Source organism: Lissotriton helveticus, chromosome 7, assembly GCF_964261635.1.
Source record: "Lissotriton helveticus chromosome 7, aLisHel1.1, whole genome shotgun sequence".
Taxonomy (NCBI): domain Eukaryota; kingdom Metazoa; phylum Chordata; class Amphibia; order Caudata; family Salamandridae; genus Lissotriton; species Lissotriton helveticus.
The window spans coordinates 1,850,352,880-1,850,380,001 of record NC_136068.1 but is presented as its reverse complement, the minus strand read 5'-3'; the positions used below and the strand labels follow the sequence as shown (position 1 = coordinate 1,850,380,001).

Here is a 27,122-nt window from a genome sequence, read left to right as displayed (position 1 = left end):
GTGTTCCTTCTGCTTTTTTCCTCATGACAAATTTGCTTGTCATTTCTTTCCCTTTGTATTCTCATCAAATGTGGCAATGCTTCTTGAGATGGAGATTTACACTGTGGTGCTAACCTTTGCTCCCCAGTGACTCTCTTTGGTTTCCTTGTGCTACAAACAGATAACCACATGATTTACCCCTCTAGCAGGGATCACACTGTTCTTTCACTCATTTACAAATGTTCTTCATGAGTTGAACTAATGTAGGGGTGTATGGATAAACCTCAGCGAGGTCCTGCTAACCCTACAGCACTCAAAGGGACTAGTTTTAACTGCTCAAGGAGCCATACTGGTGTTCTTACCTATGTGCCATTGAGAGCCACGCTGGCCTACTCTTTCCGTATGCAATAGAGAACCTATTTCTGTAACTTTGAGGAAAGTATACCAATTATGTAGACTCCAATAATCTTAAATCAGTCATCATGAATACCTGCATAAACTGTCCCCCCTACAAAGGATACTGAGTTGTGATGTCCAGACAATTCCCACTTGGAACCCTTCTGCTGGATAAGTTGACCTGATAACTTCCCTTGTTCAATCTCTAAATAGGACCCTAAGTATCTGCCCTCTCACCAACCTCTCATTTTAGGTTAGGGCTCTTGGATTTGTTACTGATAATGGATCTTTGCGATCACTTATGGATCTGGGACTCACCGACAGATCGGGTTTCCCTGTTAGTCTGTGCAGTGATGCTTGAGCTACTGGCATGTAAGATGCTCTGCTGGCCACATGCACCTGGATATCCAAAATGCCGTACACACATCCATAGCCGTCCAATGTCCAATATAATCCATTACTAACAGTACATTAGTCTCTTCTAAACTCAGAGGTCTTCCATAATTTACCTCAAAACTTTATAAACCACTTCCAAATGCAGTTCAATCATACTACCTTGACTTCTGTCAACCAATATGCTCAAAAACGTAAAACACATCTGAAAGGTTCTTCAGGACATCCAGATTGCTGAGATGTGCTCTAGAAATGCATGTCCCTTAGCATAGCACTAACCTCCCCTAGGGAATCATGGGCACCTTAGATTTGCAACAACTAAGAACTGTGCATACTTGACAAACACCTCAGGATATCTACCAGAAACAGGTAAAACCAGTCATTCACATTGCCCATCTCTTAAAGATGTACGGTGGGATGGTCAGAGGATTTGGTACAGGGGTGTTTTTACTTTTTCTGCCTCTGGTGGTTGACGACCATCAGAAATCTGGACAAGCTGGAGGCAAGATGGCACCTGTGTGAGTGGTCAAATTCAGCCATGGAAGCTACAAGTGCAATTACAACCGCAAATGGCTATAAATAAGTTTATTTCAACCTACCATGACTGCAGTGGTTGTAAACCATCAGGGAAATGTGAAGGAGACCTGCTTGAAGTCGCTTACCCCATTGGGGGATATTCCCCAACTGACTGCTCAGGTTAATGATATGGCAATTTGTAGTGGGGAATTATCCTCAGAAATGCATGTTTTTTTTAGAAGGAGTTAGGGAATCACATTAACTGGCAAATATATTTGCTGAAAGGGAGGCTCAGAAGGGGGGTATGAAGGAGAAGTCACTATTGCCTGCCTTTTTGTTCCACGAGGAACTTAATATACCTGATAAGATGTACAGTGTGGAAGACGGGGAGAACAGCGCTGAAATGGCAAATGTAAGACATGTGCAACAGCTACCTCTGCAATTAGATCAGAGGAGCCCAGTAATCATTAATCAAACTTGTGGATGGGACAAATGCCAAAGGTTTCTTGAAGACTGCCAGGATTTAGGAGATGGATTATTTTCGTTCAGATGGCGAAAGCAGTTTTCCTACCTCCAATACCAGCATAGGGAGCTTTCCCGATGGGCATGAGACAGTAATCAATGGAGGAGGCGGTCTAGACATAACATAGATAGAAAACAATACAGGCATTTGGTGAATGGATCTACAAAACATGAAATTAGTGCTAAGTTAAAATTGGATTACTCCGCTACAAGAAGGTCGTATGTAGAACCGCCAGGACAAGGGCACCCCATGATTTGCAGGTGGTGGAAAAAGGGCTAGAGTACAACTCACTGAAACTAATTCATGACTATCAATCAACATCAGGAGGAGACATGGATTTTTGGCAACAAAACCAGGCTACCCAGAAAAAACTACTAGGAGCAATTAGAAAATTACTAAATCATGCTCTGAAATGAGGAAAGGCTAACATCACCTGAAGAGTGGACGATGGCTCTGGAAACAGATGCTGCTATGATGTAAACCCACAAGGTGCTGAAATCAGTGATATGCAATGGAAGTTGGAGGACTATAAAAACAGAAAGCGACTCAACAATCTGCAAATTCTTGGTTTTGAAGAAGGTGTGGAGGGCAATGATATTCGGGCCTATATGGTTAGCCTTTTGAAGGGGTTTTTTCCTGAACTGCAAGCTTGGAACTGGGAGATGGAAATACAGGGAGCGCATTGATTTCCCTTTACAATGAGAAAACCAAGATCTTCACAATCTGCAGAATTGACCAAATCAAGGGCTATCATAATCTACTTTAGGAAATATCTACTGTGACAAGCAGTATTTGAAAACGCCCACCCAGATGCTAAAAGTGTTTTGAGGGACAATCCTTTTTTTTAAGACCTGGTTTTTGCCATGTGACAGTTAAGATGCTGTGGAGATTAAGGCAAATTATTCAGCCATGTCAGGCTCTTGGGGGCAAAGCCTACTTAGTGAACCCCGCCCATCTTAAAAATGTTTAATTACAGAACAAGAGTGTTCACCTCTGGAATAAAGGCCAAATAGTATATGGATGAACTGGGGAAAGTGACAAGAGTGTTTGTAACTGGCCCATATCCTTTAGTGGCTGACTGAAATGCATTATTGTGAGACCTTATATAAGAATGACAGCTCTTAAAAGGATACAACTTGGTGTGAGGGCACGGATAAGATTCTTCATAAGAAGGGGTAGTCAGGGTTTATATATTTTCATGAGGAAAGAAAATGGTGTGGTCACAAGTACTGAGCAGGTAGAGAGGGGGAGCACAGTTATCAACATTCAGGCCAGTGGTGGTCTGTTTGGCTCAGGGTTTTGGTAGGGTTGAGGGTCGAAGGAGGGGGGATTGGGCACAAGGGGGTGTTTGAAGGATGAAAGGAGTATTTTTCATAAGGAGATTAAAATTATTTTTCTGTTGAAAAGACGAGGGCATTATTTAAGTGACTGAATCGATTTGCAAGATTGGCAAGATATTTTGAAGCTGGTAGATACAGGGGAATTGAAAATATTAAGATGACCAATAGGAGGAAATTTTGGTTCGCAATTGTGAAAGTATGTGGTTTAAATGATGATGCCAAAAAATGTGACTTTGTGGAGGACCTAAAAATCTTAATGGCCTATATTATCTGCTTGCAAGAAACACATGTGGAGGACTCTAGGAAGAAAATCTCAGAGCATCTAGGATTTACCCTTTTAGCATACACTAAGCAAGGGACAAAAACAAGTGGGGTGGCCATTCTAGGGCAAAAGTGAGAACCTAGTTTTAAAAGGTGCCTGGAGGATGAATATGGGCAATGGGTGATTGTGAAATGTCACAACGTTAAGAATGCTTTCACGGCATGCTTATCATATGGGTTTGCAATGGATGACCCTGCAATATTAGATTTTTTAAACACAGAACTGGCCGTACGACCAACCCTGATAATACTGTGTGGCGATTTGAATATTAATGGTATTGGCAGGTTGTGCAATGTTAGTACAAACAAATATGTTGGTCGCAAACTGAGCATTTTTAAAACTCTGACATATCTAATAAAGGATAATGGGCTGGTGGATGTTTGGCATCATCTTAAAACACCGGACCGCGGAGCACTTTTTTTTTCGTCCCCTCACAGGTGTCATGCTCCGCTAGACTATTTTTTTGCCTCACACAATTTGGTATCAAAATGTAAAATCGAAAAATGTGCCCGAGTTATGTCAGCGCACATTCTGCTGGTTCTAGAGGTCTTTGACATAGAGGACGCCAGAACAGTTCAAAGCTGGTCCTTTGAAAGGGGATTGTTGGCTGACCAGTCTATATCACTCATATGAGCAAAAGGATTTTAGATTTTTGGGAGTTAAATAGATGTACTGCAGGGATTGGAATGGCGCAGGGGGCCTTTAAGGCCGGTGTGAGGGGGTAACACTTAGTTTTAACATGAAGGGACATAAAAACAGCAACTTCAATTGCGCAAGCAGTATAAATATCTGACGAATATTGAGGAGGAGCTCGTAGGTGCCATTGAGGCAGGTTCAAATATCAAAAACATTCAACATAAACTTGCACTTTCTGGGACTGCTATTAGTGGCATTTGAACGGCAAGAGCTGCAGAGAAGTTTATTGCATGGAAGCAGGAATGTCAAGAGTATAGAGAGAGAGTGGGGCATCTATTGGAAGTACAGATGAGACGGAAAATAATGATATCGCGCTTGATTCACAACTGCAAGGGAGATCGAGTTACTGATTCAGCTGGAGTCCACGGAATTTTGGGAAATGTATGAAAAACTATATGTCAATGAGTGGGTTTTTAATGAAGAAGAAACTAGGAACTATCTGGATTCTGTCCAGGTAGAAAAGTTCTCCCTTGAAGATTGTGAGTCACTAGAGGCCCCATTTACAGAGGAAGAAATCTATAAAGCCCTTAGGGACCTCCCTTCGGGGAAAGCTATAGGAACTGATAGGATCCCACTTGAATTTTATAAAGTGTTTATCACTATTTTAGGCACTGAACTAATCAATATAATATACCAGGTTCAAAAAGGGCCATGGGCTAGGACCAATATAACTGTGTTCTTAGAAAAGGGGAAAACACCATACGGACTCTGGGTCTTATAGACCTATTACACTGATGAATAGTGATGCAATAATATATTCGAAAGTTTTAACCAACCGGTTGAGTAGGTTATAGGAAAAGTGATTTCCCCCAGGCAGCATAGCTTCATTCCAGGAAGAGTAACCATTGACCATATTAAAAGAGTTCTAACATTATCTGATGCTGCCTCTATCGCAGGGGACCCTATGGTGTTAATTTTGTTGGATGCCGAAAACGCATCTGATAGTGTCTCTTGGGATTGTGGGCAGTGTTGGAATGGTTTGGTGTGGGAAAGGGTTTCACTGACACTATACATGCAATTTTGAATGCTCCTATAGCCCAGCTGCGATTGATGGGGGCAGTATGATCAGTCATGGATTAAAAAGGAGACAAGACACAGATGTCCATGTTCTCTGCTAATATTTGTGTGTTATATCCATTGCCTGAACCTGAAGATTGAGGCAAATATAGGAATCAAACCTATGTGTTTTAAGAGGTGTAATACAAAAATACTGGGCTATGCTGATGATGTGGTAGTATCCCCTGATCCTTGTTTAGCATTGTTGGAAACTGAACAAGAAGTCTTGGCATTTGGGAACATATTTGGATATGCGTTAAATCAGCATAAAACACAATTAGTAGTGAAAAGGCTGGTAAAACTAGATGATTCAAAGGTAATGAATCTTAATACGTCTGGTGGCAAACATAACAGCAGAGTTGGACCGACATATTGAGCTGAACCTTGCGCCCGTTATTCAGAGGGGGAAGCAGGTCTTTGGTAAGACAATTTACACCTGTTTATTATAGGTAACAGCAAAAATGTGAAAATATTGTTTTGCCTAAAGTCCTTTCTATTTTTTAGAGCGATACCACTGGAGATAGAGAAGCTCTGGTTTAAAGTTCATGACACTTCCCAGGGAGAGAGGGGGATGGACAATTCCAAAATTGAGAATGTATTATTGGTCTGCAGTGCTCCAATGAATGTGTTCCTTAGTGGGGAGACTTGACTGATCGATGAAGCAGTGAGGGGACACTAGATACCTATGAACTACTTCTTGGTGAACAGGTCAAAAATTGTTTTCTTAGACATATTGAACCAAGCTATTACAAAAAGGTTAGATTTAACATCCTTCGGGCAGCATATGGGGTTTGGTCTGCTACGAGAAATAAGAATGGCTTTGGGAGAGAGAGAATTTGTATACCCAGCTTCTGAGAAACCCATGGCTTCCAGGAATTTTCCATGATGTAGTATTGCCATGCTGGGAAGATTTAGGTGTCAGAAGTGTGGGAGACCTCTGTGGTGCAGGAACAATAGCTTCATTCAAGGAGGTTCAAGGTAAATATGAAGTTGCCTGGAAATATTTGTATAAGTATTTAAAAATACAGAATTTCCTATATAAAAACTGGTGGGCCAAGAGGTTTTACTAAGGATGCTATAATGGACGTGGTGGTAAATAAAGAAAGGTGCCCAACTAGTCAGCTACATGAGGGTCTGAATCAAAGATCGCAAGATGACTTTAAGAACCATAGTGATAAATGGATGGGAACTGGTTTTAACTAGCAGGAACTTCTTAGAATCTCTGGAACTGGGCTGTAATCTTTTGTGCTCAGCTGGGCTGCAGGCTTGACAGTATAAAACATTTCTGATCTTTATTTCTCACCAGCTAAAATTGCTAAATGGGGGGGGGGGTCAGTTGGTGTTCAGTGTCCCCGTTGTCAAAGTACAGAGGCGGACATAATACATGTTTTCTCGCTGGACACTCTTAGATAGCTTTAAAAAGGGAATTGTAAAATTTTGGGAATACTCCCTAAATCTAAAGGTTATTTTAACGCCAAAATGAATGATGTTAGGTGTGTGTAGTGAAGGAACTATTGGAGCAGATCTTTGGGGCATATTTTCAACGGCCAGCGATAAATATTGCTAAGCGCCGTTAGCGTGAGTTTATTTATCGCCGACTATCGCTGGATTGCAACGCCGAGATAGCGCATTATGATCAACGCTTAGCTCCAAGGTGATGAAATGCAGGAATCAATACCATCGGGTGCATATGGGTCCTCAGCTCCTTTTATCGAGTTTTTATTCATGGATGAATCTCCTCCTATTTATGTATTTATTATTGATATTCCCAATAAAAATATATTTAAAAAAAATAATGGCTTTACAAAACTAGCTTTAAAATCCTCTAGTCTAAAAATCCAATGGATGAAACATGCAGTGGTCTAGAGTTATGTTTTGGTAGGTGTTGGAAATGGCCCCCTACAAAAATGAAAGAACACGAGACAAGCTGGCAATGTCTTTAGTGACTTTCATGAACTCACTTGTGGTCTCTGCTATGTACATACAAGGTTGGTGGACTTCAAAAGCTAATCAGAGTTCATGCTTTTGATAACTGGCTCAGCAAAACGGCAGGGAGGCAACAAATATCCAACTGATATGTTTGCACCACGTGGAACACACGTTGACAGACTAGTTGGTTTTAACTGAGAAAACATTTCTGCCTGAATATTCAATTTCTAGATTTTGCAAATAAAGAAAAAAGATGGTCCGAACTACTAATTTTTGGATGTGGGAATCACCTCTGTGTAAATACCAACTCTGCAGGTTCTGTTTTTATCCTGATGTAATACTCCTGTGAAGGTGTTCCACTGAATGGAACAGGAATCAGCACAGTAATACTGCAAGCTTTCCACTGTTCTGACTGGCAAAGCATCTGGAGTTTTTCCACAAATGTTTCCAGTGTTATTTAGGGAACGTCTCCGATAAAAAAACACCAGGTCAGTGGGAAATTTGAACAAGGCGTGAGACGATTCAACTGAAAAACCTACTTGTGCCTGAGTCGGAGTGACAAGCTAACTCCGGACTAAGGGGCCTATTTATAAAAACCACGCAGTGCAGCAAGTCACCTTGCTGTCCTTCGCTGAGTGACAGGGCAAAGGTAGCAATGCCCCATTTTTAAGGCAATACAGTGCATTCCTGCCTTTTCCTCTGCGCTGGCACCCGGTTTGGCAGGCTAGTGCCAACACAGGTGCCCTTGCACAATGGTGCGTGGGTGCCTGCGTTGCAGACAGAATTGTTTTTGTGCAGGAAGGGACATCTTTCGGCACAAAAATAATCCTCTGAGGCATTTTCCTCTTTTTATATCTGCTGCAGAATGTATCCTTCATATAACGAGGCAAAATGAGGAGAAAGAAAGATATTTCTCCTTGTTACACCTTCCCTGGGGAGGTGTACCAGTTTGCCGCATTCCCAGGTCCACCAGTGGTAGTTAATCTGGGAATGTGGTGAAATCAGTAGGTGGATGTGTGGGAACATCCACGCTCCACCCCTGGAATGCTTCACTGGGTCAGAGTAACATAATGCAGCGGTTTGCGCTGTGTTGTGTTTCTCTAGATTTATCATGCCACGCAGCAACACGCGTATCTGACTTAGTAGTAGCATGGCGCAAGGGTGACACGCCTCGTTGATAAATTATTTTGTTATGGGTTCTAGGAAAAAAACGTGCACTGGAACAATGGAATTAACTATACACATATCTTGCAGCAGAAGGATTATCATTTGCAACTCCTGGAACAACATGACACTGAACAAGGAGCCTGGGTTTTAGGAAAGAAGTTGATCAGAATATATTGTTTTACATCTAAGAAATACAAGATCCGATGACTAATTTTAAGAGACATTTGACAATAAAGCCTTTGCGACCAGCTGGGAGTATATGGGTAATACAAGTGTGGGAAATTGATGAGTGACCCTAGATCTCTGACAGTAGCTGGAGTTCTCCAGATATTCATTGCTTGAAAATGTACTCGTAATCATTTAAATTATGCAGAATTGTGAGTTATTAGGATGATTAATGGAATATTCGCTCATTGTATTTTCCAGCTGATGCACAAAGTGCCCGATTCCAGAGACCTGCTCTGTGGATAATTGTCTCACTTAGTGTCCTGCTTGTCCTGGCTGTTGTGGGATCCGGCATTTGGAGTAAGTAAATCATTTCACAGAAATATATCACTTAGTAGATTTTTGTTGCTGAATAAACAAATAATAGCAGAAATATCCCCCCCAAGAATATTGAATAATATTTTTTCACTTCTCAGGAACAGGAGGTAAACTCAGCTTCACAACCAGGTGGCCTTCTCTTAGTCACCACCAATGCATTATTAATCCATCCCAGAGACTTAATACACACACACACGCACACACGTGCACAAGCATACACATACACACATGCACGAACACACACACATACCTCTTGCACCAGTCAATGTTGATCGACATTCTTTTACTGCCTCTGAGCATAGTTGTACAGAGAAGTGAAAGGGCGAGATTTTGATCGATACCTTATATCTATTGATCCAAACCTCGATCTGGTCGACTGAACCTTTGTTGCCTGTCTTGGAAGGAAACAGTACACCTATCTGCAAGTTAGTTCACCCAATAAAGGACTCTACTCTCAAAGATCACGGACAACTTCTAGGTTTCAAAAGTTTATTGTAAAGATATAATGAGCTGCAAATACAGACATCTCAGAATGAGATTCACGAGATACACAGGTCCAATTACATACATGTGCTCTCGAAAAGCCCTCAGACGAGCAACAGAAATCACTAACACAAGTTCTAAAAATAATAAAGCTATCAGCATAGACGCATATCGCTCCTTCATTTAGATTGGAGGAAAACAAACACAGGTTAGGCGTCCCTACCCTGTTCTAGATGGTATCCCTACTTAACCAAATCCCAACCTAACAAAGGTGTCAGCAATGAATGACCCCCAAGGGAAGTCACCCACTCTAAGTCTCTTGGTGAAAACCTAAAGTTCTCCAGTCATGACCCCTCACTGCCTACCCATCCGCTCTCTAAAGGGTCCTCAGGTCTCTGCTCTAACTCCACCCAGGGGTGCTGTCCCTAATACAAAACAGTCAACAACATTTGAGACGCCCCTTGCGAAACGCCTCTCACGTGGTGCAACTTCAGGCTTTTTCCATGATGCTTTGTATTGGGCCTCAGATGTTAGAGTTGACCTTGCTTCTCAGACTCTTCTCCGGCCCGCTGATACCCCTTAAACATTCCAGAACCCTCCTCCATGTCTGGGCCGTCCACTGAACAGACCTCTATTCATTCACTTATAATTGGATCCCCCCTTTCCTGTTGCAGACAGATATCTGCCGCCAAGAACCCAACTCTCATAGACTTCTAAAAAGGCTTGCAACATTTCTCAGCCCAGACATGTACGTGTAAATCAATGCTAAAACATTTCAGGCCTACAATATTTCTCATTATGATTATAGCATTCAACTTCTTCATTTAATTAAAGCATGTTAAAACTCTTATTCTATTATTCAGTAAACATTACTATAAATCATGGCCCATTAATGCAATGACCAAAAACGTTAAAACAATCTGTGTCGTGAAAAGAAACACCTTCCCTTTTAGCTCCAGCTCTGGCCCTGAGGCCTACCACGTTCTGCTCTTAACCACATACCACCTTATGTTTTAACAGCTTCACGACATGGATTCAAAAAAAATAATCACATCTAATAAAGTCATATAATGTCACATTTCTGTATTAGTTCCACTTCTACTTAAATCTCTATATTAGCTATACATTTAGAATATAATTTCAGATACTATTAGCACTCATGGCATTTCTCTTCATGTTTTGTGCTTACTACAGGTAAGTGTGATGTACTCATACAATTAAATCAGTTTGCGCTCTCTCAGTTCCCCCCTTTGATGACCTCTCGGGGTCATCACTAACATTTAAACTGCAGTTATTGCTGGCATTCTCTGCGCTTCCAGAGCTCTCAGACTCCTGTACTGATTATCTTGTATGGCAGCCAATCTCTGCAACTGTTCTCTTTGGGCCCTTTCTGACCTTCTTGCTCTGTACCATTTGAATACCCTCACCAATCCCCACAATATTATCCCACAGATCAATATTATGATGATAGGCTTTAGGATATACCAAATAAAGCTTTTGCCTAAGGTGGAAAACCACCCTCCAACTGTACTCATTCCGTGGCCCACCTTTTCCCAGACATTTTCTCTACTCAAGTCTTCGATCTCCTTGTGTATATTAGTTATGTTCTTAATAACCTTCTCAAGGGGCTTCGAAAGGTCTGGAATGTAAGTGCAACATTCCTGGACCTTCAAAGCCTTACAGACTCCGCCCTCTTTTGCTAATAAGACATCTAATGCAAGCCGATTTTGAAGAACCATAGCCCTTATCGATTGCATCTCTCCTTCTACCAGCATTAAGGACTGAGCAGTGCTGGCAGACAACCTGTCGACAACTGTTGCCAATCGTCTAATTTTAACATCATTAAGGATTATTCCCAAAAGAGGGAACATAGCTCCAAAGACATCTCCAACCATTTCGGCATCACCTACATCTCTCCTTCCCCTCGATGATGTCTGACCCTCAATGATCACTAAGTCTTGTGCATGATATATTTTGGGGAAGACAATTGCCAAATAACATGATCCATACCAGTTGTCAGGTAGTCTCACGTAAGCATTTCTTCCACATACAAAATACACATTTGGAATCACTTGCATTCCCTTCAGGAAATCCTTAGTGTAGTACTCTAAATTAAAAGCATGTTCACAGTCAACTTCACCCACGTATACATTTTCATAATACGTTTTGGCTCGGTGAAGACATAGCTTTCCTCTCTGCGCTTTATCTAAAGCTATTGGACCACTACTACCCTTTCTCTTATGTGACTTCTCTTCCTCGGTCCAATCTAATTTCCCTTGTCCTGATTTTTTCAAAATCTTTTGTCTCCTGTAACGATCATCCACCTGCCCTATGAACTTTTTCTCGACTTCTGACACCTTGCATGTCAGATTATTTCTACGGGCATGTGAAGTATCTAAGGTAATCCAAGGAATGAAGAACTTGGCCAATCTGTCTTCACTCTTCCAGTAATCCCATTTGTTCATCTGCTTATAATTTGGGACTTCTGGCAACACTGAATCATAATTTGAGAAATAGTATTCAAAACTATCTCTCTCATAAAATATACTAAGCAATAAGCTACATGTAATGCCATATGTCAGAGGGAGGTGATGATAGCGAATTCCTTCATCTACAGACGCCGGCAACTGCATGCAGACGTAGCAATCCTTAACCTCCATGGCATCCACGTATTCATATAAAAGTTTAGCATAAGCATTTGACCTAAAGTCTCCTTGGGACTCGTCTACATGTAACCTGCGGGCTTCTGCAGCCAATAACGCTTTCTCTTGAGTGTTTTCCCTTTTCTCACCAGCAACAATAGGTGTAAGCGTTACTACAGAACTCACATCAGTTACCTTTACCTCTTCTTCATGTCCCTTTACATAAGAAATTGTTACCACTAAAGCTATTAATATTATCACTCCTACTATTAGTGTACCTATTATACATTTAGCTCTGCGGTTCGGGGTGCCGGCCTCCATTTCGTCAGATATTATAGCTCTCTCTTTATCTTTGCAAAAAGTTCCTTTCCTCTCGTTCCTTTACAGTCTTTTTTAAATCCTTTTTGTCTTTTAGAATCCACACAGCTGGAGGCTGACAGCCTTTTTCGCAAAAGTCCTTTAACAGTTCAAAAAGACAACCCTAGCCCTTCTCCATCAACTCAAGGGATTCCCTAAAATTCTCTGCTTCCTGGGCGCTAGGTAATCTTCTTTTTCTGCTTGCTTTATTTACAAAATCCTTTAACAGTCAACTATCAGATTTGTGGTTGCAGCTTCAATAGCATAGTTCAATATTTCCAAGCGAAGAGTGTGCTCTTCATGTGCTGTTATCGTTGTACCAAAGTCGGGGAATTGCAATTCTGTAAGAAACATATGTTTTAACTTGCTGAGGCGGGGAGGTCTGGGGAGCACGAATGTTAGTGACCCTTCTTGTTCGACACCGGGTACCAACAGTCGTATTTCCACGGTGATAATGGGCTCAGAACTGGACACCACCACCGCTCGGATCCTCCCTGTCTCCGGTTTCACAGACATTTGTCGCCAGATATGTCCACTCAGGTGTGGAGTATCTTCTGTTAGGCACACGCACTCTTCTTGACCTTCTTCGGTCCGGTGCTTCAGCGCCCTGAGCACCTTCTTCTGGGTCTGAGTCTTCTGATATCGGAGGAAGGGTTGCTTCTGGAGTTGACCTCAGGCTAGAGCTCCTTCTTTGCGGCCAATTTGCTTCTCCACGTGCCCTTCTACTCCTTCTCCTTCTGGTCTGTTCTCGCTCTCTTTCAGACCTGTCAGGGTCAGACTCGTACTCCCAGCTACTTTCTCCTTCTGTAGCGTCTTCAGTTTCGCTGTTGTACTGACCGTCCTCAGCTTGGTCAGACTCGTTCCCTGCTTCCGCGGGCACCTCTACAGCTTGACTAGCCCCCTCTATGGCTTCTTGGTCCTCAGCTGGACGTCCATCCGAGAGAGGAGCTGTTTCCAGAGGTGCTGGAACCCTTTTCGTATGTGACGCGTGGATCCAATTGGGCAGGCCTCCCACCTTTACAGCCGTGTTTGTGATCAGGATGACCTGGTAGGGCCCACGCCAACGAATATCCAAGCAGCTTCTTCTCACATGTTTCTTCACCAGGACCCAGTCCCCAGGATACAGGTCATGGCAAGGGCCCTGGCACGCTGGAACCTCTGCAGCCTGCACCTGAAGGGACACAGAACGCATGGCGTCAGACAGCCCCTTACAATAGTCCAGGATCATATCATCTGTGATATTTAACAGTGCAGTAGCTGGAATAGATGGCAGCCTCATTGCTCTCCCCATTAACACCTCATGTGGTGACAACCCTGTTCTTCTGTCTGGGGTACTACGAAGACTCATGAGAACTAATGGCAGGGCATCAGGCCAACTCAGGGTCGTTGAGGAGCACACTTTAGCTATTCTGGACTTGATCGTTCCATTGATCTGTTCCACAATTCCTGAGGCTTCTGGTCGGTAACTGCAATGTAGCTTTTGATCAATATTTAGTGCAACACAAATCATCTTCACAAGCTCACTGTTAAAATGTGTTCCCCTATCTGATTCCAAAAAGGCCGGCACCCCGAAACGAGGGATAAGTTCTCTAAGCAGTAACTTAGCCACTGTGAGGGTGTCGCACCTACGTGTAGGGTATGCCTCAACCCATCTGGAGAACACACAAACAACCACCAGGACATAGCGGAGGCGGTTGCATCTTGGCATTTCAATGAAATCTATCTGCATTCTGTTGAATGGACCTCCAGACCTTCCTATGTGACTTAGTGCAACTGGTGTTCTTTTTCCTACGTTCAGCTGCTGGCAGGTCACACAACGCTGGCACACTGCTTCTGCTGCTATTCTAAACTTAGGATTGTACCAAGTCTGTCTAAACACTCTCAGCATAGCATCTCTCCCTAAGTGTACGGGACCATGTATGAGCCTAGCCATTGGACTCACCATCTCATTGGGCAACACTGCTCTGCCGTCTGCTGAGACCCAAAAATGGGTCTCACCCATTACACATCCTGCCCTTTCCCATGTTTCTTTTTCAGAATCAGGAGCATTTTCTTGCATGATTGACAGTTCATCCCAAGTATCAACAGTTTCCAGTATCATGGCTAATTCAGTTCTTACATTTATTCCACCCACATCCACCTCTGTGAAAGAGTAACCTTGTTCCGCGCAATACCGCGCAACTTCATCTGCATATCTATTGCCTTTCGAAACAAAGTCCTCATTTCTGGTATGTGCGATGCACTTTACAACTGCGATACTTGCTGGGCATTGCAATGCTTCTAACAACAGGCGCACAAACTCTCCATTGCGAATGGGAGAGCCTGAAGAAGTCATGAACCCTCTTTGAGACCATAACTGCCCGTAATCATGAACTACCCCATACCCATACTGGCTGTCGGTGTATATGGTGACTCGAATTTGATTGCCTGCTAAGCAAGCACGTGTCAGGGCAATAATCTCGGCTACCTGAGCGGAGTGTACTCCTTCCAGGCACCCAGCTTCCACAACTCCTTCAATTGTACAAACAGCATAAGCTGCTCTCAACTGCCCAACTTCGTCTCTTACACATGAGCCATCGACAAAGAAAACTTCGTCTGGGTCGGTCAGTGGCTCATCTACGATGTCGGGTCTGGGTTTGGTGCATAGTTCAGTCACATCGAGACAGTCATGGTCTGTATATTCATCATCATCATCAATATCATTTGGAAGTGGCATTAAGGTAGCAGGGTTCAAAACAGAGCATCTCTTGAGGGTCACATTCTCTGCAGCAAGAATAACTTGCTCATAGCGCGTGAGCCTGCTATTGGTCAGATGCTGTGTTTTGGTCCTGGTCATCAACAATTCAACAGAATGTGGCACGCACACCTCTAACGGGTGCCCCATAACGATATTTTCACATCTCTCAATGCTGACACCCGTTGCAGCAACGGATTTGAGACATCCGGGCAACGCTGCGGCTACTGGGTCTAAAGTAGCCGAGAAATAAGCAACTGGTCTACGGGCATTCCCATGGATTTGGACCAACACAGACAACGCACAACCCTCTCTCTCACAACAGTAAAGAAAAAATTGTTTATTGTAATCAGGCATTCCCAATGCCGGAGCCCGACACAGGTCCTCTCGCAGCTGTAAGAATGCCATCAAACAGTCTTTGTCCCATGGTACCGGATCACTCACCTCTTTGTGCGTCAGTTTTTGCAAGGGCTTTGCTTTCAGTGAAAAGTTCACAATCCACTGTCGGCAATAACCCACCATCCCTAGGAACATCCTGACCTCTCTCTGTGTCTTAGGCGCATTCATTTTCATGATCGCCTCTATCCTGTCTGGTGACACCTTTCGTTTGCCTTTCTCAATTCTGTGTCCCAAGTACTGCACTTCTGTCAGGCAGTACTGCAATTTTCCCGGGGACACCTTATGCCCATTGGCAGCTAGGTGATTTAACAAAGCAATGGAGTCTTCCCTGCAAGCTTCTTCTGTTTCTGACGCCACAAGGAGGTCGTCTATGTACTGGACCAGAACTGACTTCTGGGGCAGCACTAGACTTTCAAGATTTTTCTTCAGAAGCTGGTTAAAGATCGATGGACTCTCTGTATACCCCTGAGGGATACGACACCATGTTAGGACGCGATTTTCCAGCTTAAATGCGAAAAGAAAATGGCTATCTTCGTCCAAAGGGATCGAAAAGAAAGCCTGACAAAGATCGATCACAGTGAACCATTCTGCTTGGAATGGAATCTGAAACAGTATCACTGATGGATTCGGTACCACTGGACAACATGAAACGACTATGTTATTAATCTTTCGAAGGTCCTGCACTATCCGAAATTTCCCATTTGGTTTCTGCAGACCCATAATCGGGGAGTTACATGGACTACCCACGATTTCTTTCAGTATTCCCTGTTTAATCATGGACTCGATCACGGGTTTTATGCCTGCAATCGTTTCTGGAGTCAATTTATACTGGGGTGTTCTTGGGAACTCAGCATGCGGTTTCACTACAATTTTCACTGGGTCCACCCCTTTGACCAATCCAATCTCTTCCCCAGTGAAATCCCATACTTCTGATGCCACTGTCTCTCTCAAATCCCAGGGAAGCTCGTCTACTGTCAAAGTAGGGTACAGCTCCACACATATTCTTGAGTTTGCAACTTTGAAATCTGCATCATCATCATTAGTCAATACCTCCACTCCCTGGGGTGTACAGTATATAGTACAATTCAATTTACACAACAGGTCTCTTCCTAACAGACACACAGGGCTTGAATCGCAAACCACAAATTGGTGCTCATCACTGTACTTCCCTATTTTCACCTGCACCGGTTCTGTCAATTGGCTGGTTATTCTCCTGTTTGCGACCCCTACCACCTGTATGGTCTCTCCAGACATGGGCAGGTCTGGAACTGCAGCTGATCTGATCGTGGATCTAGTGGCTCCTGTGTCCACCAGAAATGTCGTAGGGCACCCTGCTACTTCTGCTTCAACATAGGGTCCCCTCTGATCTACCTCCAAGGCTGCCCCAAGGGTGCAGTCTTCTCTTTCCACTCTCTGTCCGGTTAATGGGTCCACATAATAGCACTCTTCACCCTCCACAAACAGGGGCATTTGTCTATAGGTCTTACCCATACTCCCTACTCGAGGAGGTTGCGGGAACTGGGCTCGGGGAGGAGCCCCCCCCCCTTTGAGCACCTTTCCTTGGTATGGCGTTACCCCTCTTGTAGGCGCGCTCTGAACCTCTTCCTCCTCTATCTCTTGCTCTCCTATCTCTACATTGTAGGGGCACTCGCGTTTCCAATGCCCCAGCTCGTTGCACTGGTGGCACCTAGTCGTTTTCTTCAAGGTAGCGATGTCTATTCTGGGTCTAAAGGTGGAACTCTCCTCATTACCCTTGTTCTGACTGTATTGCTTCTTTCCTCCTGTACCTGTCCCTTGCTGCTGTTGCTGTGGTCCCCCCTTCCCGGCTGCTTGCATCTGTACCACCATCAACTTTTCTTTTAGTTTCTTAGCCTTGGAATCTATCTCATCACAGCAGTACCTGGCATATCTCAGTATTTCGTCTAGAGGTTTACTTTGCCAACAGATCGAGTGTTGCTGAATCATTAAACTAATATCCGGTCTCAGTCCCAGGACGAACTTGGACACAAATTGCCCTATATCTTTTGGATCCATTACATCCAAGCCGCTATACTGTTTAAACGCCTTCAGCAATCTCTCGTAATATTCGTGGACTGTCTCTTTGGGTTCCTGTCTCGTTCGGTCTATTCTGACCCAATCTATGTCTTGCATTGGCACCTTCTCTTTCAGCCAAGTCATCACTCTCTCGAATTTTGCCATCACAATCTCGGACGGCCCATTAGTCTTGGCATCTCTCTCTGGCTCCGTTGTGGGCCACTCAGCGCTAACCTTGCATGCTGTCCATAGATCGCCTGGTACTACAATGTCAAACAACGTGTTCAGATCTATCCATAGGACCTTGGAGATTTTTACAAACCTCTCGACTTGCTTGTACCACTCCACAGGGTTCTCTCGTAACTTGGGGAAAGAAGTGGTAAAAGCAGCTAAATCTCCCCTACTCCAAGGGACATGTACATAGTTCCCATTTGCAACTTCACGTAAAGGGTAAGCTTCTATTCCCTGCTGTCCTGGTGTCATACCAATCATGCTTCTCCTGCCGGTCCCTTTCTTGGACCACCTCTCTTCCCACTTATCTAGTGCCCTCCATGTCCTTATTCCAGTAATCAGTTCCCTTATGTGTGTTTTCAGCCCAATCGTTCTCCTCTCATCTAGGTCTCGATCTGAGTAATGTAGCCTGTGGTTACCCTGTAATGCTTTGGTTCTTGACAAGTCCACCATATATTTGCCTGCTAGTTCGACTAACTTCTCATGGACTGCTCTCGCCTTTCGAGTGATGTCCTTTGCCATATACAGTATTTCATCCTGTTCATACATTTCCATTCTTTCTAAAGGCAGGGTACCATCTACCATGTCATCCAGATCTGACCTTAAGCTGGAGACATCAAGTCTCTTGGCTTTTATCTCAGCTCGCAATATGTCTTTTGAAGGGGGCTCACTGGTCTCCCTCCCATCCCAACTTCGAGCTCTGCGTTTGGGCTCGGGAGAGTTAATGGGTGGTCTCCCTCGCTCCCATCTCTCCAGGTCCCATGCTCGGCCATCCGATCTTGGAAGGTGATGGAACACGGGCCTGTTATCCCTACTCTCTCTCTGCCCACTCTCGTCTTCTTCTCTCCTCTCACCGCACATCTCTCTGTTATTTTCCCTCTGGTCGCTACACTCCCTTTGCCTCGTATCGCTCAGTATCCGATACGATCCTTCCTGGTTCCCCATATTTCCTGGGCTGCGCTCATTTCTGTCATCACAGGGACTATGGTGCGACCTCTCACAACTCCCATTCTGTTCTCTGGTGCCAGGCACACAGTGTGGACACTTAAAGCTGTTCCTGTACTCTTGCGCTCTCCTCTCCCCTTCACTGAGTATTGGGCACGCCACCCCTCCACTCCCGGGGCCCCCGTTTTCCAGATCTGTTCTACCTCCATTCCGGGCCCAATGGGTGACTCCCCTACTCCCTCTACAGTCCCGCTCCGGACTACTCTCCCCAGCCCCGCAGTGAGTCCGTGCTCGGCTGTCCTGACTTTCCCTTTCTGCTTCTGCAGCATTGATGCACTTTTGAGCCTTCACTGCCTCGTCCCACTGCTTCATGTACTCATTTAGCTCTTGAAAGGATTTTCGTCCAGATCCCCTCAGATCCATTGGCCATCTAGGGCCCCCAGGATCTCCTCCTGGGTCCCCTACTGTGTGCATCGGGGTGCTCCACTCTCTGGGTATCGGCATCTGACTTGGGGAATTAGTGGTATCGTTCCTCCTTGCCTGCTCTGCTCTTTCTCTGTCTTTCCGTTTCCGTTCTTCCCCTTTTGCTCTCTCTTGGTCATATATCGATATTATAGGACCTATGGTAACAGGTACCTGTAGTGCATCTGGTAATGGGTAGGATGTGGCGCTTTCCGTTTCCGGCGCTCTTTGTACCACAAACCTACCGACTACCTGTTGCACCTGACTAGGCTGGAGCAACTCTTTCTTTGGCTCAGGATCCCACTCTGAACTGGGAAGCGGTCTATGCTCTCCTGCATTGCCCCCCTTTGCTCCTTCAGTATTCTCGACCTCTCCCCCTGCTCTATTATACGGGGGTGGCCTGTCTGTCAGTAATCTGTTTATCAGGCTGTCCTCTGTTTCGCTCTCATCATCTTCTTCCAGGGGACTTTTATTTACTGGCGCCTCTAACACTGGGTACAGTTTATTTATTTCCAAATTATGCACTCTCCATCTTTTAGCATCCGCATCCCACCTGGCATCCTGCACTGCCCTTACCGAGCGTTTCACCCTTTCTTGTCGTCTGTTCATATTCCTTTCATGCGCTGCCCTAAGCCAGGCATCAAGGGCTTCGAACTGGGTTGGTCTAGGCAAGGGTCTCTTTGAGGTCATGACTGATTTCAATCGATGTAACACCTCTAATCTGAACGTCCCGTACTTCGGGAACGTCAGTTCCTCATTTCCTTCAGTAATCTTACTCCACTCTGATATCCAAAGGATCGTATGCAACCCAACATTTACTGCCATATAACGAGCTGGCGTACCCTCCGGCGGGGCTTCTTCCCCTTCATACGATCCTCCCTTCTCTTTCTTAAACAGCGCTTTCAACCATTTAAAACACTTCATAATTATGCGCACAAAATCCAGCCTCGCTACTCTGTTTACTTCCTGATGACAATCCACCAATCCTGTCGCGGCTTTGCTAGCTTGGCCTATCACAGCGCGGTCTTTCTCCTGTCGGCCAATCACGTCGCGACCCTGTCTGACGTGTTCGCTAGCTGGCCTATCACAGCGCGGTCTTTCGCCGGTCAGCCAATCACTGCGCGACACCACCTGACGTCACTTTTCTCCGCTTCGCAGCAGCACCCCTCCTTTCTCAACTCGTCTCCCGGTTATGCATGCGTCCCATTCATACACCGAAAAATGACTACTTCCGACCAAGCGGTCACTTCTCTCGACTGTACGTCCACAGTCTATCTGTAATTGTCAACACAACTGACGAGATGTCTATCGTCTCTCTGATAGGTTGCTTACACACACAGTAACTTCCGACCAGCGTCCGTTACTCACGCACTCACTCTTACGTTCCCCCTATCTCGGTCTCTCGGGTGATCAATGGTACCTCATGACCCCCTTCACACTAGTTGACAATTACTCTAGGTGTCCGATACACCCGAACCACTTAAGCTCTCCTTGAACTTAAGATTTTCACCGGTTGCGCGCGCTCACAACCTGTTCCACAGTCACTCTACAAACATTCAACTCCGCCAGACATTACAACATAGATACAATACAAAAACACCGCAATCTAACACGCATAACCCTTTATACTCACTCTCGACCGATACTGCTGCTTTTTCTGTCTCACGTCATCCGGATCTTCATCTGCGGGCTGTTCTTCCGATCATCGATTTCTAGGGGCCTTGGGGTAAGCTAACCTGGCCTAGGTCACCGTCCTCAAGAAGGCAACCATCCTCTATAGCTACCAACTGAAAGGGCGAGATTTTGATCGATACCTTATATCTATTGATCCAAACCTCGATCTGGTCGACTGAACCTTTGTTGCCTGTCTTGGAAGGAAACAGTACACCTATCTGCAAGTTAGTTCACCCAATAAAGGACTCTACTCTCAAAGATCACGGACAACTTCTAGGTTTCAAAAGTTTATTGTAAAGATATAATGAGCTGCAAATACAGACATCTCAGAATGAGATTCACGAGATACACAGGTCCAATTACATACATGTGCTCTCGAAAAGCCCTCAGACGAGCAACAGAAATCACTAACACAAGTTCTAAAAATAATAAAGCTATCAGCATAGACGCATATCGCTCCTTCATTTAGATTGGAGGAAAACAAACACAGGTTAGGCGTCCCTACCCTGTTCTAGATGGTATCCCTACTTAACCAAATCCCAACCTAACAAAGGTGTCAGCAATGAATGACCCCCAAGGGAAGTCACCCACTCTAAGTCTCTTGGTGAAAACCTAAAGTTCTCCAGTCATGACCCCTCACTGCCTACCCATCCGCTCTCTAAAGGGTCCTCAGGTCTCTGCTCTAACTCCACCCAGGGGTGCTGTCCCTAATACAAAACAGTCAACAACATTTGAGACGCCCCTTGCGAAACGCCTCTCACGTGGTGCAACTTCAGGCTTTTTCCATGATGCTTTGTATTGGGCCTCAGATGTTAGAGTTGACCTTGCTTCTCAGACTCTTCTCCGGCCCGCTGATACCCCTTAAACATTCCAGAACCCTCCTCCATGTCTGGGCCGTCCACTGAACAGACCTCTATTCATTCACTTATAATTGGATCCCCCCTTTCCTGTTGCAGACAGATATCTGCCGCCAAGAACCCAACTCTCATAGACTTCTAAAAAGGCTTGCAACATTTCTCAGCCCAGACATGTGGAGAAGCGTGGCTCAGTGGTTAGAGGCGGCAGACCCGGAAGCTGAGATCAGCCGTGGACCAGGGTTCGATTCCCCGCCTCAGCGGGTCTCGGGCTCAAAAATTCCACGGACTCGACAATTCTCGCTCCGGTGCCTACTCGACTCACGGGATCACACTCTGCGACTCTGGGCAATAGCTTGCTTAATCTCCACTACGGCCCCTCGCGGCGGGATGCCTGGCTTTCACCTTGTGAATACCCTGCCGGGGTATCTCACAGGGGAATACCAGGACGGGTTCCCTAAGCAAGCGCCTTGAGACCCCTGGGTGATTAGTGCGCTATATAAATCGAAATACATACATACATACATACATACATACATACATGTACGTGTAAATCAATGCTAAAACATTTCAGGCCTACAATATTTCTCATTATGATTATAGCATTCAACTTCTTCATTTAATTAAAGCATGTTAAAACTCTTATTCTATTATTCAGTAAACATTACTATAAATCATGGCCCATTAATGCAATGACCAAAAACGTTAAAACAATCTGTGTCGTGAAAAGAAACACCTTCCCTTTTAGCTCCAGCTCTGGCCCTGAGGCCTACCACGTTCTGCTCTTAACCACATACCACCTTATGTTTTAACAGCTTCACGACATGGATTCAAAAAAAATAATCACATCTAATAAAGTCATATAATGTCACATTTCTGTATTAGTTCCACTTCTACTTAAATCTCTATATTAGCTATACATTTAGAATATAATTTCAGATACTATTAGCACTCATGGCATTTCTCTTCATGTTTTGTGCTTACTACAGGTAAGTGTGATGTACTCATACAATTAAATCAGTTTGCGCTCTCTCAGAAGCATCACAGCAATTGTTCCTTCTGAATCAACTTGTACAAGGCTTGGCACCACCTTTACCAACAATGGCTATTGAGTAGGCAAAGATGAAGGCTGACTCTAATCCAAAGGCCTGGTGCAAAATGACGTCCAAATACCCCTGCGGCGTGTGGTGAGGGGCGCCTGAGACTCCCACATCTCACAGAAATCCATAGACCTAAGGCTGGATGGGGCCCTCCTGAAGGAATCATTCATTTGCATGGATGTATGTGACAACAAATACCATCTTCCTGATAGTGTAAATAAATATCAACGCACAATCAGCTGCCATTTTATTCAATCAAGTGTCCAGTGCTGCAGTTGTGAAAAGTGCCACAACTCTGGAGAAAGCTGTTATTGTTGCACCAGCAACATATTATAAAGAACAATTGATTGGAATGCTATCCCAAGCGATTCCAGTGGTTTGGTGGATTGTAATCATTAACTCCCTTCACCCTTTGTTTGTTTGATTTAATAAATAAGCGTTACAAAAAAGCCAAATGGTTTGGCTTTATCAGGGTGGTAATATGGCTATATGTTTTCTTTTTTTTTAATTGCAAGAATGTGGCACAAAAAGACATAAAAAATCTAAACGTGGACACCATATGCTTCCCTTAAACATTCTGGGCCTCATTTATGAAAAGTGACGCATCGCTGCGTGAAAACAGCGTTGCGTCACTTTTCATTGCACACTCCTTGCGACATGCTGGATGCGTCATATTTATAATATGACGCATCATGTCGCAAGGAGTTACAGATACGTCAGTAAGTCAGACGTTTCTGTATGGCGCAAAAGTGACGCATTGCTGGAGTGTGCCACAAAAGTGACGCAACTCCAGCAATGTGTCCTTTCACATGGGGCAGGCCCCATGTGAAAGGGCCTGCGTCAGTCTTATGCCTGCTGTGAGGCAGGCGTAAGAATTTGACGCATTTGTGTCCCAGAAGTGGCGCAGTGAAATCTCATAGATTTCACTGCGTCATTTCTACGACCCTTTCTTGCGGCAGTAAGGCGGATTTGAATAAGATGCAAACGGTTTGTGCAGTCAGTCAAAGAGAATGGATACAGTAGGTTAAGTTGGCTTCACCCACAGTGGTGGCCCATGCAGGTAAGCAGGTTGGTGCGGGGGTGAGAGGGTGGAAGTGACAAATGACGGAATTAGTGAAAATAAAATAAACAAATAAAAAAAAACACTCACCTTGCTTCTTGCCACATGGTGCTACTAGGGGTGGGAGGAAATTGCGTAGTAGTGCTACGCAAGGCCCTGCGAAACGGTAAAAACTCTGCGAGCACGCAGTAGTTCCACGAACATGCAGAATTGCTTCTTCCGCCTGTTGGCGATGCTTTTTCCTGTTCAAAAACGCTGTTTGCATGCTAGGGGAGAAATATCTTGTGAACAGCAAATTTTTCGAAGTCGCGGATTGCAGAATTTTTGGGAAATTCTGCCTTCTCTGCCATCTGACTGTGGGGTTCATACCAACTATCTTAAGCTGTGTTTTATCAAGGAGGCATAACTGACAGTGTGTGCCTACAAGGTTCTATCAAGCTGACTTGGCCAATCACAACTTGCCGTGGTTAGCTGTTCTCCCCCCAAAGCCCCATCACCGGAGCCCATTTAACTCGCTCCACATGTCCCCCAGATTCTCAGTGCGGGATAGCCAATCCCAGCACTGCTCCAATTGTCACGTGGGCCCCCGCCAGGGAAACCACAGCCTCAACATAACTTGCTCCAATCAAGTTGTATGCAGAAGGCGGCTCAGTGCAGTTTGACAAACCCTACACGTTTTGCCTTGTGGCTGTAATACAGCGGCGGAGATGTCCCCGCGTGACTCACAGCCATAATGTAGTGTGTCTGTTGAGATGTACGGAGTCCTCGCAATGGCTCTGCGCTCTCATGCGGGCGACCAGAGTCTGCAGGTCACATCAATCCTGAGTGACTGGCCGTACAGACCTAGGAGTCGCAAATTTGGGGTGGGGTACTTTATTGATCACTCAATGCATGGAAACCCTACAAGCTCCCAAATTATTACTGCCCAGGGTGTAAAAGATGTGCATGCATTTGCAACCCCAGGTTTTTTCCCTACATCTGTATAACTGCATAACTTAGGAAATACTTCTCTGATTTGAGTTGTGCTTACTTTGTTTTGTTCAGAATAACGAGGGCTATCTGGATATTTACATATCGGATGAAACCCAGATTACACAATAATTGTTTTGGTCTCATATTTTTCATATTATTTGATGCCTAGGCTATCTTTGAATGTATACCTGATATTTATGTTGTTTTAGTTCTAATGTATTGATAATGTAGGGATACCTTTATATAACCCAGTGTGGATTTTCTTTTTTGTGGTGTATTCAATCGTGTTTTTGTGCGAATGTGTTGCCGATTGCTTTACACATTGCCTCTGATGATAAGCCTGACTGCTCTGTGTCAAGCTACCAGAGGGTGAGCTCAGGTTATTGTTGTACTTTGTATATGAAGACACTGGTAGCCAGGTTGTAAGTTTCTTGAAGTCTTCTTTATTAAACCATGTCTTGTAATATCAAACAGGGATCAGCCAAATACAGCTCTTAATCCAGCTCTAATAACTCCTATGCCAGCCCCACCAGGAGCAGCCTGCCTAGCTGCTCAGCCCACCTCCAACTCACACACTCATCCACACAGTCACCCAGGCATTCCATTAATCACAGGCACACCAATATTTCAACACTATGTCTCATTCTGGCTGAGCAGCTAGGAAGACCTAGGCAGATTCACATAAGAAAATGACTACCATCAGTCCCAAGTATGCAACATTACAGTGTACAAAACTAATAAAATCTCTTCATGAATAGACTTCAACACTGAGGAGGGTGAAACAAATAGAAAAAAGCAGTATATTAAAACTACTACTTTCTGTTCAAGTGGAAACATTTAAGAAAACATAGCCAAGTAGATTGCCACTGAAAAATGTGTGTCAAAACAAAATTGTCTGCGAAGCACACAGAGATAATAAACATCTGACATGACAAAGCCTCCAGAGTTTGAGACAGATAAACGATGCAACAGGCAACTCCAGTGTGTCAATGACAGTAATAAAATAAATAATAGTCAACGACACTGGAACTTTACCAAAACGTGGAATACAGAAGCAGAACCGCTGAAGAAAATGGGATCCTCAAGAAAACGAGACCTCTTCAAGCTTCACATACTGCCTTCACTTGCAAGTGGCATAAACATTCGTGGCTTCCCAGAATGTGGTTTGTCAGTTAACCTTTCACAATTCCCAATAGCGGTGAAAACAGGAGGAATGAATAGGCAAGATTATGCATGGACTATGTGCGCTGGGTAGCTTGCGGTGCGTACAAGTCTTTCTTTCATACGAACTATACTACAACCAACAAGGCAGCGTGGTTGACAAAGTGAAGCAGCATGGTTGGCAAAACATCGGAACATAGTGGCCGCCTACCACAAGATGGCGGCACGTTGCAGACGTCCAGCTGGAAGGCTCCTGGCACGTCTGTGCATACAGATCCATGAGGCAGCAGTGAAGAAACCAGAGAACCGACCAGAACGTCACAGGAGATCGTTGGAGACTGCTGGAGTCACAAAGCAGGTAAGACTGCGCGCGGTGATAATGACAAGTGCCAGCATTTTTTGAAAAACTAGTGAAGCGGTTAAACTGGCGCAGGCAGAAAAATGGCTCAAATTAGGACAACAAAAAGAGACCAATGGTCCTGAGCCAATGCACCACACATTGCTCCAAAAACGATGTACACCCACTCCAAACTCCATCACAGAAGTCCCCAATGCAATGGCACAGAGTGCAGATGTTTGAAAATCAGATACTTATGGCGATCATCACTGTAGAGCCGAGAGTGCAGTGTCTCTCCATCAAACTAAGCAAACCAGCGCAGCATGTGCATAGTTGACATGAATCACATAATGCAGACCAAAAAGAAAAATTGAACCCCAGGCACATTACTTCTATAGCGTTGAAAGACAATACAAGTACTTTCCATGTGCCAATAAAACACCAATCACTGAAGAACCACACCGCTCCTGTGTGGGACCTGTGAAATTATTCACAGCATTTAGACTTTAATCCACAGCTCATGTGTGGCGCATGTGAAAACATTCCCTGAGTTAGACCATAACTCAAATCTTGATCAGCCAGAGTTCCTTTGCGCAGTGGATACATCCATACTGCAGACACTAAAGGAAGTGGTAGGGTGAATCTTAAATCATTCATACCCTAACATACAGACCATACCTGTGGTCAAGTCCATGGAGTAAGATCAGGCAAGACACAGGTTGGGGCCGTCCGATGACAGGACACTGGTGGGACTGACTTGCCTTTTACTCCATACTGCTTGATGGATTTTTCTTTCTTTTTTTTTCTTTGTAGTTGC

General features: G+C 44.4%; 1 protein-coding gene across 1 annotated transcript in view; it reads left to right on the top strand.

Moving 5' to 3' along the window:
- The window catches only part of LOC144767767 (killer cell lectin-like receptor subfamily B member 1B allele A), a 231,582-nt gene that overhangs the window by 102,161 nt on the left and 102,299 nt on the right, over window positions 1-27,122 (top strand). The window contains exon 4 of the mRNA XM_078651149.1: window positions 8,744-8,842. Coding sequence (XP_078507275.1) covers window positions 8,744-8,842 — 99 coding nt within the window. The remainder of the gene's footprint in view (window positions 1-8,743; window positions 8,843-27,122) is intronic.